Source organism: Pelodiscus sinensis, chromosome 8, assembly GCF_049634645.1.
Source record: "Pelodiscus sinensis isolate JC-2024 chromosome 8, ASM4963464v1, whole genome shotgun sequence".
Classification (NCBI taxonomy): Eukaryota; Metazoa; Chordata; order Testudines; family Trionychidae; genus Pelodiscus; species Pelodiscus sinensis.
This window is the reverse complement of record NC_134718.1, coordinates 51234215-51251079: the sequence shown is the minus strand read 5'-3', so window position 1 is coordinate 51251079 and position 16865 is coordinate 51234215. Positions and strand designations below refer to the sequence as shown.

At 41.7% G+C, this 16865-nt stretch overlaps 1 protein-coding gene and 1 long non-coding RNA gene across 14 annotated transcripts in view; one reads left to right on the top strand and one right to left on the bottom strand.

Moving 5' to 3' along the window:
* The window catches only part of LOC112545518 (uncharacterized), a 66584-nt gene that overhangs the window by 19535 nt on the left and 30184 nt on the right, over window positions 1–16865 (bottom strand). The window lies entirely within an intron of this gene.
* The window catches only part of PTPRE (protein tyrosine phosphatase receptor type E), a 266865-nt gene that overhangs the window by 242756 nt on the left and 7244 nt on the right, over window positions 1–16865 (top strand). For all 13 annotated transcript variants that reach the window (XM_075935266.1, XM_075935265.1, XM_075935269.1 and 10 more), the window contains 2 exons: window positions 3470–3595; window positions 6979–7130. In XM_075935266.1, the coding sequence (XP_075791381.1) occupies window positions 3470–3595; window positions 6979–7130 (278 nt within the window). The remainder of the gene's footprint in view (window positions 1–3469; window positions 3596–6978; window positions 7131–16865) is intronic.

Here is a 16865-nt window from a genome sequence, read left to right as displayed (position 1 = left end):
CCATCTAAGTTGTATTTCTCTAGTTTGTTAAGAGGGTCATGCGGGAGCATATCAAAAGCCTTACTAAAGTCAAGATTCACCACATCTGCCCCTGTGCCCTTCCACAAGGCTGCTTATTCTGTCAAGAAAGCTATTAGGTTTGTTTGACATGATTTGTTTTTGACACATCCATATTAACTGTTACTTTTCACCTTCTGATCTTCTAGGTTTTTACAAATCAATTGCTTGATTATTTGCTCCATTATCTTTTTGGGTGCTGAAGTTAAACTGACTGGCCTGTAATTCTCTATTGTCCTTATTCCCCTGTTATAGATTAGCACTAAATTTGCTCTCTTCTATCCTCTGGAATCTTTCCTGTCTTTCATGAGTTTTTGAAGCTAATTACTAATGTCTCAGATATCTCCTCAGTCAGCTCCTTGAGCATTCTAGGATATTTTTAACCAGGCCCTAGTGACTTGAGGACAGTGAATTTGTCTAAATAATTTTAAACTTTTCTTTCCATATTTTAATCTATATACTACTGCATTTTCACTGGCATTCGTTGTTAGACATCCAATCACTAATAAAATTTATCATGAAAAATACAAAAGTCATGTAGTACTTGTAGTGCTGGGCAAGTAATTTAAACCACAATTTGGACTGGTGGCTATTAGTTGAATGTGTTCTTCATTTTCTGGTTGTTCAACTTGACATACTGGGGCTTGTTTTGTGAAAGTGTGGAGCACTTGCAATTGCACATGAAGTAAATGTTTGGCATAGATGCTCAAAGTAACATGGTCTGGAGAAATCCGTACAGAGCTGGGAGCCAGAAAGTCCTGCATTCTAATCCCAGCTTTGTCACTGATTCACTTGCCAGTGGCAAGTTTTTTTGTCTCAGTTTTCCCCATCTGTAGATGAGGCACATAATACTTTGTTATCTCGCAGAGATGTATAGGAAATTCATTAATATTTGTGAGTCGCTCAAATATTATGGTGACAGAGGCCCTAGAAAAGACAGAAGAAATGAATAACTGCACAGTGAGTGCAGCATTTGGGCAGCATGCAGTAAATAAGGCAGGAGGTCACACTGACTGATAAAAAGAAAAAATGAATAACTCATATTCTCTAGCTTAAGGGGGTAGCCGTGTTAGTCTATAACTGGAAAAACGTATTCATTGTTTTTTAAGTTTTTTCTTGTATTCCCTACACACTGTCCATCAAGGTTCCCTGTAAGCTACACACCTGCGCGCTCAGGCAATAGTTTTCTGAGTTCAGCTCAGAAGTTCAAAGCTCCAGAGCAAGCAAGAAGCTCAGCTGATTAGCCAGGGGAAGAGGTGTCTCCCTGAGCAAGCAGTTAAACTGAGCTAGCTGACAGCTTGAACTGAGGAGCTCCCAGAATGGGTAAAAAAGGAGATAAAGAGACAATTAGTGTTTGGGGTGACAGGGAGGGAGGGAATTAGTAAGTAAGTAAGGGTACATCTATCTGCGGCTCATTTCGGGATGCTTCCGGTATCTTGAAATAGCTATTCCGCACCTTGACAGCATGCCCATTATTTCGAAATAACTTTCGAGATAATTGGTGTGCTATTCCAACGTCCCTTGAAGAGTAAACCTTGGTCCACAAAGAGTAAGGGACATTTCGGAATAGCTGTTTATTTCAAAATTTGGTACTGTGTAGACAGCGCCAAATTACAAAATAAGCTATTACAAAATAAGCTATTTCAAAATGCACTCAAAATAAGCTATGCAATTTGCATAGCTCAAATGGTGTAGCTTATTTCGAGCTAAGGGTGCAGTGTAGACGCACACTAGGTAATTGGCTGATGAGGAGTCAAAGGGGATGGGAGTTTCAGGCACCCCTCAGCAGGGGGAGAGAGGCAGAAACTCAGCACACTCAAACCTCCTGGGGAAGGGGGAGATAAGGTGCTGATTGCGTGAGGTACGTGGGGGGAAAAAAGGGGGATAGGTGCTGATATCTGTTCTGTGAGGTAGAGGCAGGAGGCAGTTTGTTTGGAGTGTCTGACTAGCTACAGTCCTCTCTGACTGGGTTGAGGAGTAGGGAGCATGCTGCAGGGGAAGTGTGTGTACCATGACGTTTGCATGATTGCATTCCAAACAAAGTTTGCATAAGGTTCTAATGGCTTAAGAAAGAAAAAGATTCTTTTAACAGATTGTTTTTGGAATTTCAGAGGGATAGCTAAGTTAGTCTGTAACAGGAAAAACTTAAAAAACAACAAATAGTCTGGTAGCACTTTAAAGACTAACAAAACATGTAAATGGTATTATGAGCTTTCATGGGCACAGCCCACTTCTTCAGGTGACCCGAGTGTTGGTTGGTTCTAGACTTCCAGCACCCTGGTCATCTGAAAAAGTGGACCGTGCGCACGAAAGCTCATGTTTTGTTAGTCTTTAAAGTGCTACTAGACTATTTGTTGTTTTTCAAGTTTTTCCTGTTTTTGGCCCATTGCAGATCTCTAAAACTTTCTGAACTTAATGCTTTCTTTAAAATGTGTGTTACTGATTAATACATGGTGTATTGTATTAAGATCAGATCTTTGCTCTTTGGTAGAGTTATGGCTCTTATGAGTCAGACAAAGCAAGTACTAGCTTGAGCTGTTAGCAATGTTGATACATGTACTCTCCAAGTGAAGTGTTAATTTTTTTTATTTACTATCGTATGCATTGCTCCTTGTTAAATATCCCTTGTTTTAATATATTTTCTTCCACACATATGGACTGCTTAACATTGTGTGTGTGTGTGTATGTGTGTGTTTTGTATTGGTAGTTCACATCCACACACACACTACCTCAATATTGGTGGTGCACATAAGAAATTTCAACCTGCCCAAAAGAAAATTCAACCCACCCAAGGATAGAACATATTAGAGGGAACACAGCTGTCCATCTTGGGTACTAAACAAGTTCAGGGTCCTTTGGAAAAAAAATAGTAAGGAATCATTAGGTGTTAAAGACTGTATCATAATATAGGTGCACAAAGCAAATTAATTGCACAAGCAGCCTTATATAATTATAGTATCTCACTCAATGGCATGAGTGATCTGAAGAGTAGGTTTTTGGACTTAGATTCAGGTTTGTTTGTCTTTAGTTTGGGGGGAAGAGAGCAAAGATAAGGCAAGCGTTACTCCTCTATTTTTACTTTCAGCGGTGTTTTCATACATTAGCATCAGCAATAATTGTTTTATATTTTCTTTTGGCCCAAATTCACCATAGTTAACACTTATATTTTATGTATTGGTTTGTTTTCTAACAGCCTGAAATGCTGAATTAATTTACTACTATTATCTTAAATAGTGCAAGGAGTTTGTGAAATAGCTGGTCTAGGCTAGACACCAATTAGGTATTTCACTGCAGAAGTTCTGTAGAACAAGTTCAAAATGCTGTGTATGACCTGTGTTACAGATGGATGACAGTTTAGAGATTAGCAGAAGAATGTTGCAAGAACATTTACTATTCTGTTTCAATTTTACAGGAAAAATGTTTTCAGTACTGGCCATCAGAGGGCTCTGTAACTCACGGAGAGATAAATATAGAGATAAAGAATGACAGCCTTTTGGATGCTATAAGCATAAGGGACTTCATGATCACATTCAATCAGGTATTGTCTTTAAAGGGTTTCCTGCACTTTTAACTATAACCATGATAGATTTATGAACTTTTGAGTCTTTGTTTAAAAGTAAGTCAAGACAATATGTTCATATCCACTGTTACCTGGCTTTGTATTAATTAAGAGAAAGTACTTATAAAATAGATTACATTGAAGAGTTTACATCACATTAATCATATGGAAATTCTGGCCAGTCCAAAGTCCCTCTTTTAATGTGATGGTTTTATTTTGTGCTAAACAATGCTGTTCTTTGTATTATTGTTTGGAATTGTAGTAAAAAATCCATATGCATGTTGCTGACAATTTGCTCAAGTGCATTAAATTATAATGAAATCTCTTTATAACATAAATTCCTCTACCCACCATTAATTAAATCATGTTTCCAGACAAGTAGGATCCTGTAGTTGAAGGAATTATACTCTCAGAGCCATTCTTGAACCTTGTATGGCTGTTATGGACCAAGATGTAGGCAGTTTTGCTTGGCAATTAGAGTAGGTGTTAGGTCTAGTGAGCACAGCAGGCATCCCGATTTGGGAACAAAGCCAAAGGTCAGCACTAGTGTCACCTGCTAGTTACCAGGGACAGAAGCCAGAGACAGAACCAGGAATCAGTACTGAGGGTCAGAGCTGAGGTCAGATGTCAAAAGCCTGAGCCAAAGGTCAAGGTCAGAAGTTGGACGGTGGGTCAGAGCCAGCAGTGATGACTGAGCACAAGGCATAAGGGCAGGCACTGGCAGAGAGGCACGAATCAAGGATGGAACGGGAGCAAAGTGGGATGAGGCTGGAGCCAAAAATAGAGTAGGAATCAGGAGCAGGGTTAGTGCAAGAAGCAGGCAGAAACAGGGTCCTATGCAGCTAGAACAGGAAATTGCCTTGTTGCTCAGACATTCTTACTGTGCTGCCTCCTGGATTACATAGTATAGCTCAGGGTTTCCCAACCTATGGGTCGGGACCCAAATATCGGTCACCATTACATTTCAAAAGGGTCGTCAAGTCTCTCCCCAGGTGGCTCTGCCCTCTTGCCTCTCTCTGTTTTTGAATTGCCTTGGGTCACCAAGTCTTCCTGAATTGTCAAAATGGATCCCCATCTGGAAAAGGTTGGGAACCACTGGTGATCCTCCAGTGGGTAGTGCCGTGGTAGTTCCTGTTGGTAGTGCCATGGCTGAGCCTATAGTCCTTTCACTCCTCTTCAGCAGACATTGAGTAACTGTCTGGGGATTCCCAGACCTAGGATATCACAGTGTTCTGAATGTCACTACAAACTTCATCATTTGTTTGGCAAATTATTGAATCATCCATTTTTGAAAATTCTTCATTTTCCTATAGTAAAAGTTTAGACTCTGTGCACTAAAGTTTAGCAATGCATTTATGAAGTATGGTAACTGGTATTGTAGACATGCTGTGTCACAGATACCATGGCACACTTTCTTTTGACTTTGGTAGTGTAAACCATGAGAAGGACAAATAGCACAATTCATGCAGCAACTCTTTCACTATCACTTTCATGCCCCACATCTGTACCTACTATGCTGTCTTCCGGTGTTACTGTCAGTGCCATCTGGGTGACTATCCCATAATACCTATGCAGAGGATAGAGTATCCAGAGAACAAACACACAAAGCAGTGGCAGCAACATTTGGGAAAGTGCATTCTAGAATATTGTAGGGCATGCACAGCTGAGAAGGAGAAGGGGGGGACGACAAATCATTACACAAATATGATTAAGTAGTCTAATCTTCATAGCACAAAACAGTAAACCAAACAGGAAGAGTTTGCCTGCACTGAGTTTTTTTCTTAAAAATGTCCCACTACCTGTGGCGGCAACCTTGAAAACTCTAGGGTAGACCAGGAGCTGATGTTTTTACCTATGTGTCATCTACCTTTACTTTTCAGATGTGTTGGGTTAGAGTGGTAAAAATTCAGTGATTTTGAGTCCCCCTGTTGTTGCAAGCAATGGAGTAATATCAGTTATGTGCAACAAGGGGAAATCATAAAAAAGAATCTCAGTGTAGATCTAAGAACGACCACATTTTTCCAAGACTGTCCAATTGTAGCACCATCTTTTGAGGTGACTTGTGGGTTAGTTGGGAATAGCCTTCTGCCTAAGGGAATATAAGTACAACAATGGAGTTTGGCTTCTGAATCAAGGAGGCAAAAAATCCATCTATGTCCAGACCATCTATCCAGACAGCCTACAAGTACAAACTAACTGTAAATTGTAGTAAATAGATATTGAACTAATTCTTCTTGTAATGATTTCTAGAGTAATATCACTTGAAATGGAATAATATTTCTCTGAGTGTTAATCAAATAATCACAAAGAGACTATAAAATTCTACAGAATTAGCAGTTTTTAACTGTCCTGTGTTTTTCCAACATTATTTTGCTTTTTTCATATCAATGTCTATGAGAGTGCAGTCGTGCACTTTTGTGCACCCTTTTTGCACTATGACAGACTTGTCTCATCATTATTATTTTTGGAATAATCATGCAATTGTGAGAACTCATAATGGAAAACTAATTAAATAAATACCCATATGCCTTTTCTGTAAAAATGCTTAAAAAATCAACAAGTCTAGGAGTAAAAGTGATTAATTTTTCAGGTAACAAAGTTGGATGAAACTGAATAAAAAGGGTCTAGACTACCAAAATGTTCTCTGTGAGATGTTTTCACTGACATTTTGGATACAGCCTTTAAAGAAAGCCCTAAGCCATTGATTTTCATATTTGAAATAGGATCCAAAATATTTCTTTAGAAGTAACTAAATGAAACAATTGTGTGAATTACAGGGTACATTTTGGCTGTATCTACACTGGTATGAATTTCCGGAACTGCTTAAAACAGAATACTATTCCGTTTTCAGTTTTTCCGGAAAAGGAGCGTCTACATTGGCAGGCTGCTTTTCCGGGAAAAGCGCGTCTACATTGGCCACAGACGCTTTTCCGGAAAAAACTACTGGCCTGTCTACACTGGCCCTTTTCCGGAACAGTGTTCCGGAATAAGGACTTATGCCTGAGTGGGAGCAGAATAGTTTTTCCGGAATAGCGGCTGATTTTGTACAGTAGAGCATCGTTGCTATTCCGGAAATTCAAGGGCCAGTGTAGACAGCTCGCAGCTTATTCCGGAAAAGCAGCTGATTTTCCAGAATAAGTGGCCCAGTGTAGACACAGCCTTTCAGTATACTACATGAGGCATTAAGAAATAGAGCTACCTGAGTTATATGATAAATTAATCATGCAGCAGGTTGAAAATAACCACTATGCCATGATGTTATACAAACATTTCTAAGAAATGTTAAAGGTAAAAAAGCATATGTGCATTTTGAACTGACAACTGCATTAAATCTGTTCCTGCCACACTTTTGACTTAATCAGGAGAAGCAGAGCAGACTTGTCCGACAGTTTCATTTTCATGGATGGCCTGAAATTGGAATTCCTGCAGAAGGAAAAGGAATGATTGACCTCATTGCAGCTGTCCAAAAACAGCAGCAGCAGACAGGAAACCATCCAATTACTGTGCATTGCAGGTAAGACATTTCTTTTCTGCTTTTTAAAATTTTTTTAATTATTCCTATTATTTATGATCTGCATAACATTCTCCATCTTCTCTTTCTTTTGGTTTAGTGATTATCACGGCAATGTTCTATTCCAAAGGTCCAGACAGTACTTTTTAAACCAAAATAAAACCAAAATTTTGTTTTTTCGTGGATTTGTTAGTAAACAATAGAAACCATTAGCCTCACTCTCCTAGTGGTGAGAGGACCTACATATATTACAGTTGCCTGAGAAATAAAACATTCAAATACACACCTGAGCTTCATTCAGTCTTGTGAGTAGGAAAGGACAACCTACAACTGCAGTGAAATTTTTTTATAATGTGTATTGCAGAAGTACTCAGGATCAGAAACCCATTATTCTATGCACTGTCAAGACATATAGTAAAATATAGTCCCTGCACAAAATCAAATTTTAAGTTAAAAGGCAAGTGAGTTTAACATACAGGAAGGAAGAGTGGTTGTGGGGATAAGGAGAACAGTGATAAAATCACACTGTTTCATAGCTAGTATAGAGTTTAATGGGTGTGACATAATTAAAAGGTATTTTTGTCCTCTGACACTTTCCATTTCATTTATTTTCTTCCACTTTGTCTGCCTAGTTCATATTTTAAAATATTTAATAATTGATTTGCCTTTGCCAGGATATTTTAAAACCTGTTTCTTTTTTGTTTTAAACCTTCACTTTTGTCCATTTTTGGTTTTGGCGTTTTGATCAAGGAGGTTTTTTTAAAAAATGTCTTTCTCTTTTCCAATAGAATAAAAATTAACAATTTTTAAATCCTTTACATATTTTAAATACTTTTAAAGTACACTCAGCTCTCCTGATATCCCCTGTCTATGCCATGTCCTTATCAAGACTACTGCCATTGCCCCCACTGTGTTAAGTACAGGCAGTCCCCGACTTACGCGGATCCGACTTATGTCGGATCCGCAGTTACGAACGGGGCTGCCCCAGAGTACACGGACTGCGGGACCTCGCAGTCCTGCCGCCCGTGTACTCTGGGGCTTTCTCTGCGTCTCCCTGGTCTGCAGACCAGGAAGATGCAGAGCAAAGCCGCCGGGGGGGGGGGGGGGGGGGCGCTCGGGCAGCAAGGCAGCCCAGGCGCGCCTGGACTGCTCCGCTGCCGGCTTCCCCGCGGCTTTGCAAAGCCGAGGGGGGGCTCGGGCAGCGGGGCACCCCAGGCGCTCCTGGGCTGCTCCGCTGCCGGCTTCCCCGAGGCTTTGCAAAGCGGCGGGGGGGCTCGGGCAGCGGGGCACCCCACGCGCGCCTGGGCTGCTCTGCCGCCGGCTTCCCCGCGGCTTTGCAAAGCTGCGGGGGGGCTCGGGCAGCGGGGCACCCCAGGCGCGCCTGGGCTGCTCCGCTGCTGGCTTCCCCGCGGCTTTGCAAAGCGGCGGGGGGGCTCGGGCAGCGGGGCACCCCAGGCGCGCCTGGGCTGCTCTGCCGCCGGCTTCCCCGAGGCTTTGCAAAGCCTTGGGGAAGCCGGCAGCGGAGCAGCCCAGACGCCCCGTGGCTGTCCCGCTGCCGGCGTCCTCAGAGGCTTTGCTCCCCGTCTTCCTGGTCTGCTGGTCTCCAGCAGACCAGGGAGACTGGGAGCAAAGCCGCGGAGGACCCAGGCAGCAGGACCGCGGTGCATCTCGGTCCGCCGCCCGTGTCTTCCTGGTCTGCTGGGGTGGGGGGGGGGGGCGCAGCTAGTACCCCCCCTCCCCCCAGCAGACTAGGCTTTTCTCCGGACGCCTGTGGCAGAGCAGCTGGGGTGCTGCCGGTTGGTCCCGCTGCGCCGCTCTGGGCGCTACTGGTCCAACCCAGCAGCTCCCCAGCTGCTCTGGTCCTGATTCAGCCGCTGCTGGTCAGTTTCAGCAGCGGCTGAATCAGGACGCCTGGGGCAGAGCAGATGGGGTGCTGCTGGGTTGGTCCAGTAGTGCCGAGGAGCGGCGCTACTGGAGCAACCCAGCAGCACCCCAGCTGCTCTGCCCCAGGCGTCCTGATTTAGCCGCTGCTGAAACTGACCAGCGCTGACTACAGGAAGCCCGAGGCAGAGTTGCTCTGCCCCGGGCTTCCTGGAATCAGCTGCTGATCAGTTTCAGCAGCAGCTGACTTGGGGACGCTTGGGGTTCTTAAGTTGATTCTGTATGTAAGTCAGAACTGGCGGTCAGTTTCAGCAGCGGCTGAATCTGGACGCCAGTTCCGACTTACATACAGATTCAACTTAAGAACAAACCTACAGTCCCTATCTTGTACATAACCCGGGGACTGCCTGTATTCTCAAACAAAGCAAAGACCACTGTTAACAAATGGAGATGTCACTGGAGCGTCCTGAGGCACTGAAACAGGAGTTGTCAAATTCCTCTAGTGAGTTAAACTCATCCTTAACATTAACATCTCTTGATATTGGCAGCTTTACCAACTATGGATTATGTGTCGTTACTCTAAAACCTGTTGAGGGAAATTTGCCAATTTGTAATTATCGTGTAAACTCTTTAAGGCAGAGACCATCTCTTTAATTTGTGTTTTATCTATGCCTGGTGCTCCCAGGCATTACACTGATACATATAATAAGGGAATAATCTTTTGGGGGAAGATTATTCTGCAGTTTGTGGTAGGACCACTTTGGTGACATCTGGAGCCCTCAGATTACCCCTTTTAATCTGACTGTTTATTTGGGTAAGGTGCACAAATTGCACAAATTTCATTGATTGATTATCCCTTAGATATGGACAAAAGTCAACTACCCATACTGATGCTTTTAGATCTAACAATGACCTTTTGTAATATTGACCTGAGGTTTTCTGCACCTGTATACGGTCCCAGCAGGGGGAGACACTTAGCATCTGCATTATGATGGTGACAGTGACTGTTTGTCGAGGTACACCAGTCTTTTGTCAATGTGGTCTGCACAATGGAAGTGCGTTTGGATTCTAGTTGTAGCCATTGGCCTTTGGATAATAAGCAACTGATTATTTCCCTTTTTGCAAAAATGTTATCTCAGCTCTTGTGACCTCCAAATTGGTTGTTGCAGTGTGCTCTGCAGAGAATTACCCACAAAGACTATTTGAAAGCTATAGTTAGTGCAGAATGCAGCTGCTCACTTACCGGCTATGAGTTAGCAATGGAGAACATATTACATCTCTTCTTTTAAGTGTGAGCTGACTTCCAGTTTGCTCTGGAACATTTAAAGGTGCTTTGCTCTGGGAACAATTAAAGGTGTTGTGTGGGCTATGGGTTTCCTGAAAGATCATCTGTGTTCTCATGCATCATTGGAACAGTTAGCTATGGTGACAGTTTTGCTACAGTGCCTTGATTCGAATGTCTGGAAGCCTGAAACAGGCTTGAATTTGTCGACATTCAAGACGTAGTCTAAGAATATACACAGTAATTAACAGAAAGCAGTTCTTCTTTCCTCCTTTTGCTTCTGAACTGTTTTGTTCATTGCTATTTTCATACGTTTTTCCTTAAGGCTTATTGTCTCTGTGTCAATTGAACGCACAGACACTGACTGTTTTAGTGCCTGATTCTTCAGTTTGACAGTGGATTCTAGCAAAAACTTTTTGAAATCCATTAGTCAGTCAGGACATTGAACATTAATTAAAGCAGGTAAAATAATGAAACATTATTAACCCAATCTGTAAAACGGAAAAGCAGCTCTTCTACCTAACAGCATTCTTTTAATGTATGCAACATGTCGTAAGTCAAAAAAACAGAAGCCCATATTACTTCTAATATTTCTATCCTCTCAGACTCACAAAAGCTTTGAAGAATTAGATTAATGTGTAGGCCACGTTTCTCCCTGAATTTTAACATATGTTTATTGCAAAACAGCATTAGAATGATAAACAATATTCCAAATCCTTAACTTTAGAACTCTCTATTCTTCTTATCATGGGTTAGGTGTGCCTGGCTCCTTCTTAAGCAGGGCTTTACGCCTTTCAGGCCGCTCATGGCATGCTCCACCCCGCTTACTCTTTACTCAGATTCCCCGGTTTCTGGTCCAGCTTTTCAGGTTCTTTGGTTGCCATATAGTCCTCCATCAAGGAGACGGCCTCGGTGAAAGGTGTTAGGGCAGTGCTGTTGTACCCATTCTTTCCCGCCGGTAGGCAAGACACACACAAATTGCTCCAGGGCTACCAGATCGGCTACCTATGCTGCCGTCCATTGGTCCAGCTGTAGCCACTGCCAGCAGTGATCCTGAATCCTCTGGGCCACGACTCTGGGCCTGGCTCCTGGCAGATACTGTTCATGGTGCAGCTGCTAGCAGTACGTCTCAGGGCTGACCCTGGCTTAACTCAGGGGTACTCCAGTGCCTCATGAGGGTCCAGGTTCTGGAAGGTCATTTGGGATGGGCCTGTCAGGTATAGTGCCAGTACTGTGGCCCAGTGTTCCAGTGGCTATCCAGTGACAGCAGTGATCTGCTCAAATGTAACCAGGTGGGCTCCTGGGTCATCATGAGGTCCCATTTTTGTGAGGTGTATGGGCAACCTCGATGTGCCACCCTCAGCCCCATCTTCAGTTGAACTAGGGAGAGGAGATGATGCAGCCTGCCGTAATGCCATCATCTGCTGAACCAACTGATCCTGGTAGGCCTGCCGTTGGGCGGCCAGTTCCTTCAGTACCTGCTGCTGCTCCTGTTGTTGGGTCGCCTACAGTTGTTGCTGGATCACCATCTGCTGCTTCTGCTGGTTGTCCAGCCACCACTCAAAAAACTTGCTGGGATCCATCGCGTCTAACAGATATTAATAAAAAAAACCTCCTTCCCCCGTTTTTTCTCCCTCCCCCCTTTTTTTTAACCAGTCTCTTGGCAACTCAGTTCCATTCCTCCACACTTCCCCGTGATCAGGAAGAGATCATGTTAAGTGCCCACATTCTCTACCAGTTTTCTTGGGGTGGGTGTGCCTGGTTCCTTCTTAAGCAGGGCTTTATACCTTTCGGGCCTCTCGGTGTGCTGCACCCCGTGAGTGTCTTAGTCTCTGTGGACCAGGTCCTCTCACTTTTACCCCTGCTCCTCTACAACGGTCTGGCCTTGCAGCCACAGTCCATACAATATCCCTCCTCTCAGGGTAGTAAGGCCTAGCAGCCAGTCTGTATCAGCAACTCAGTGCAGTAAGGCCTAACGGTGTCCATAGTCATAGTGGTAGCACCCCCTCCTTGGGAGTTAATGATGTAGGGTAGGAGGATCCGGGCATTCTCCACCGGGTCCCAGCCCTGGTCCCAGTCATCGGTGGGTATGTTCCACCATTAGCTCAGCGAGGAATCTGCCCAAAACACGCTGAGCTCTCAGGCTTTTTAACTCCCCACCCTGGGCTACTTCCTACCAGCCTCCCTGACATCGGCTTCTTCTCCAGTCTCGTCTGGACTGGGGGCTTCTCTGGCCATTCTCTGCTGGCTAGCCTTTGCTGTGCCACCCTTCTGCACCTCTTCTTCCAAGAGCTCCAGCAGCAGCTCCTTCCTCAGCGGTGGTCAGCCCTGACTGAGCGGCTCCACTGGCCCTTTTACTGGCCCCTCCAGTTGGAGTATACCCAGCAGGGTGTGAGGGTGGGGCTCTCTGCTTCAGGCCCAGTGTGGGGTTGATACACCCTGTCACACTTCTCAATTATATAGATACATAAGTGCATATTTTGGAAAATTGGTTGCTATGCTTGAAAACTCTCACATCCATGTTCTTAAGGCTTTTGACTAGAGCCTTCTCTCAATACCTGTAGATTCAAATCTTGGAAAACCACCTAATGCATTTCAAGTCTAGCAGATGATTTTCCAAGATGCCTGTTAATGTGAGCCCATGAATTTTGAGGCTTAAACTCTAAGTCTTTAGGAATGTTCAGTGCAAATGTGAGCTTGAAATTTCAGTACCTGCTTGCCCAAGGCATAAAGTGATTTCCACATGCTTAAGATGGGAAGGAAGCCAAAGGGGCAGATTCCTCTTTTAAGTATGGGAAGTTCAGCTTTCATCTTCTTAGTAGAAGCATCCAATTTAGTATTTTTATCTATGAATGTTATGTCTGTAAAGTAGACAGACAGCTGCATACTTTTGATTATAATCTGTAACCTGCAGTAGCATACATTTAGTCAAGTATTTGGTTTAATTTTTTGTTTAAACCATATTGCACACAGAAAATTAAATGTCTAGTGTAGCAACTGTTAAAGCAGATTTCATGTGTTTTTTGATGGAGGAAACAGGACATTAATAATCATGGATGAGCTGTTTGTATGTAAATTACTATCAGTAAAAATTGGCTTAATAGGCTTTTCCTTAACCCTTAAAATATAGACACATTACTGGTTGATTTATCAACCAAAATTACTGTTTGTTATTTAGATTACTTGCAAATTAAATAAAAAATTGCTAAGAGCAAATCTGTTTAACATGCCTATGACTAATTAAATATTACAATGACGTTCTTAAAAACAGACCTGGACAATGAAAAGTGCTGAAGTGCCGGAAGTGACTAATTCTTGGAGGTTCATACATGAACAATGATTTTTTTTTTTAGCTGTGTCCCCAAAAAGGGCCACTGAAGAATTCCCATATATATGCTGGTGTTTACCTTGGTTTCTGAGAGTTGCATCTCTGATTGCAAGGGGGGATGCTGGTGATTTACTGGGAAATGTCTAAAATTTACAGACTGTATGAAGTTAAAAGTGAAAATTTAAAATCCTTGGCCCCGATCATGTATCCTACCTTAATTGCAGTTTTGAAATGCCTCAGATGAGAGAGAAAGTGATGTGTGCAGTGGAGAGGTGGATGCTGGTTTAAAATGTGAGGAGAGCCAAGGTTATGATATTCCCTGCAATTTCATAAATAACTTACCAACAGAGGGAACATCTCACAGTGCGTGGGAGCAGTTCTTTCTCTGGCCAAAATATTTATTATCTTAGAAGGAAAAACAATCATTTTCACTGAGTGTGATGAAATGTCTTAAATAAAATATAACTCAAGAATTCTGATGATATGAAATCTGACAGTGAAGAGAAGACATGGTTTTGTTACTTTATTTCATATTTTTATAAGGAAATTTATCATAACCCAGACTTTGCCCTCTCATTTCTGGTGCAGTTTGTGAATTGTTTTTCAATCTCTAATATTTGGATATATGTAGGTAAAGAGATTGTATTACTTAGGATTTATTCCTACTTTTAAACAATAATATAGTCCTACTTGTGAGATGAGAATTGTTGAAAAACTAGAATATATTTTTCTTCCATCATAATATTAGTGCCCTAGAGATCAACAATAGGAGATTCAGTGTCTTCTCGCACAATATAATTTTCTTTTTTTAGTCCTGACCTACTAGAAGCCCCTCAAGTGATTGCATGGGGCGGAGGGCGAGACCAGTGGTTGAAAGCTCTCTCTTAACGTTGGGATTTTTGCAAGTAAATTAATGCAGCTCTTATTAGCATTAATTCACCTTCTGTCCCCTTCCACAATATTGAATGTGCCTCTTTCCAAAGGACAGGTATGGTAGCAGAACCTCTGAGAGCACAGCTTCACTGCCAGGGACACTGGAAGAGGGGGCAGTACTAACTGCAGATTCACAGGGCTGCTGAGCAAATGACTGTGTGGGTGCTAATGCATGTATGTTTGTATTCCAGATCTATTGAGTTTGGCAAGCAAACATTGCGTGGCAAATAGCCCATAGTAGGGGAAAATTAGACCTGTTGTTGTTATCTCTTTATAGCCCATAAATGAATATCTATATGTATCTGAAATTATTACATTTTTCTTTGACAAGAATTTATAAATAGCATTTAAAATAAAATAATAGCATTTTTAAATACAGTTAAATCTCCTTGGGCTAAAATGTGTATTTGAAGAAGGGCTTCATGTCTTTAGGTACCACAAATAGATACAAAGCAAACACAGTTATAAAATACTGCAATTAATATTGAAAAAAACTAAAACAAATTCAAATAATGTATCATCATTTTACTAGATTATTCCAGATTTTCTGCTGGAATTTGTTCATATCCCTGGAGCAAGTCCTTGGAGTTTAGCTTGAATAAGAATAGAGGTACCTGTTCCTGAACTCCTTGCTAAGGTCTCATTGAAGTTAATGGGTGTTTTGCTAGAATGAGGTATGTGGGATTTGGCCAGTTGTGTCTTGTGAGTGCTGAAAATTCATGGTATATCTGTACATTTACTCTGCATCTTTGTGAATCTTAGAATTTAAGCCATGATTATTTTGAAAAACTCTTTAGTTGCTTTATATTGGTGGTATGATATGGACTATAATATGGACTATAATCTAAAGACTTCTAAAGCAGAAGTCCTGCTGCATTGGCCACTAGCTAATAGTTACAGTGAAATCCTTTGCTTTTAAAATCTTATTTTATATTGTGTGTAATATTCAGTATTCAGGTGAGAATTTTGTTTATGTACATCCAGTAACTTCCTCATTGCTGAGGCTACAGACTGGGCAAATGGATTACCAGCCCAGTGAATCAATGGAGTTAGGTCATGGATGATTTTGACTCTCCACATTTAAATAAAACTGTAATGTAATAAAACAAATTAAGTTGTATTATTTGTATGTTACTATTTAGATTATATATTACCAGTTTTCAGAACACAGGTTTCTATTAATTTTCCTCATTCTATTTGCAGAAGATTTAAGAACAGCAAGGACTGACCACAACAGTTGAAATGGATAATAAAAATATCAAACTACATAATATTTAAGGGTTTTATTAAAGATGTTGCCCATGGACAGTTTTTATAATTCTAGTTTCCTAGTCCTCCCTAGTGTCTTTGTAGCTGCTCTTGGTTCTTGGTCTGTTCCTCTCTGAAGCTGCCTGAGCTTTTCTCTTCTTCATTTCTTCTCATCTGCAGCAGCATGCTCTTATTGATGTTAGAGAAGAAACAGGAGACACAGGAGCAGATGGGCTAAACAGAATTGCTTTATTGCCCAGGCACGTTTACCTCAGATATTCAACACAACATCCAAGTGGCAACAATTTGGCAACAATTACACCCTTCTATCTTTTAGGATGTTAATTCACACGTCTATCGCTACTTTCCCTAAAACCTTATTTGGTATGTTAACCCCCATACAATGAATATTAATAAGCAAATGATGAATATTATTATACCCACCCCTAATTACTATTCACAGAATTTCTAATTAAATCAACACTTACCTATGCTACAAACTTTCCGAATCAGTGGGTTACAGAGGTTACAAGAAAAGTAACCCTGAAATATTTATACAGAGCCAGTGAGGGTAGATAAAAGATGCAACAAAGTAGAGCAGCTGCATGCTTATCTATTTTTCTAGGCCACAGAAATGAAGGGAAATAGCATATTTATACATCAGAGAAGATAATATCTGCTTTCGCCGGACCTTAATCTATCTTTCCAGACTGCAGAAACAAAGGGAAAAATATGCTTAAGGGCAATGCTTGCTGTGGCTGACCCTTACTGCTGTCTCAGACCCCTATTGATTTTACATATCCCAACAATTGACAGTACAGTAGTGGAATCTAAGGACCCTCCCCCACACATTTTATTTTCTGTAGCCACTTCAGGTTTCATTTGCCTTTGATTCTTCCATCCTTTAAGAAACAATATTATTCTATGAGCCAAATTTAAAGAAGTCATTATCCTAAAAGATTTTATCTTTTAAAACTGTTTAGATTCAGTAAGGGATTGCTGAGGAAAAGAAAGGAAAACAAATATGAAAGGGATAGTACTGTACTGTAAACCATACAGCATATAT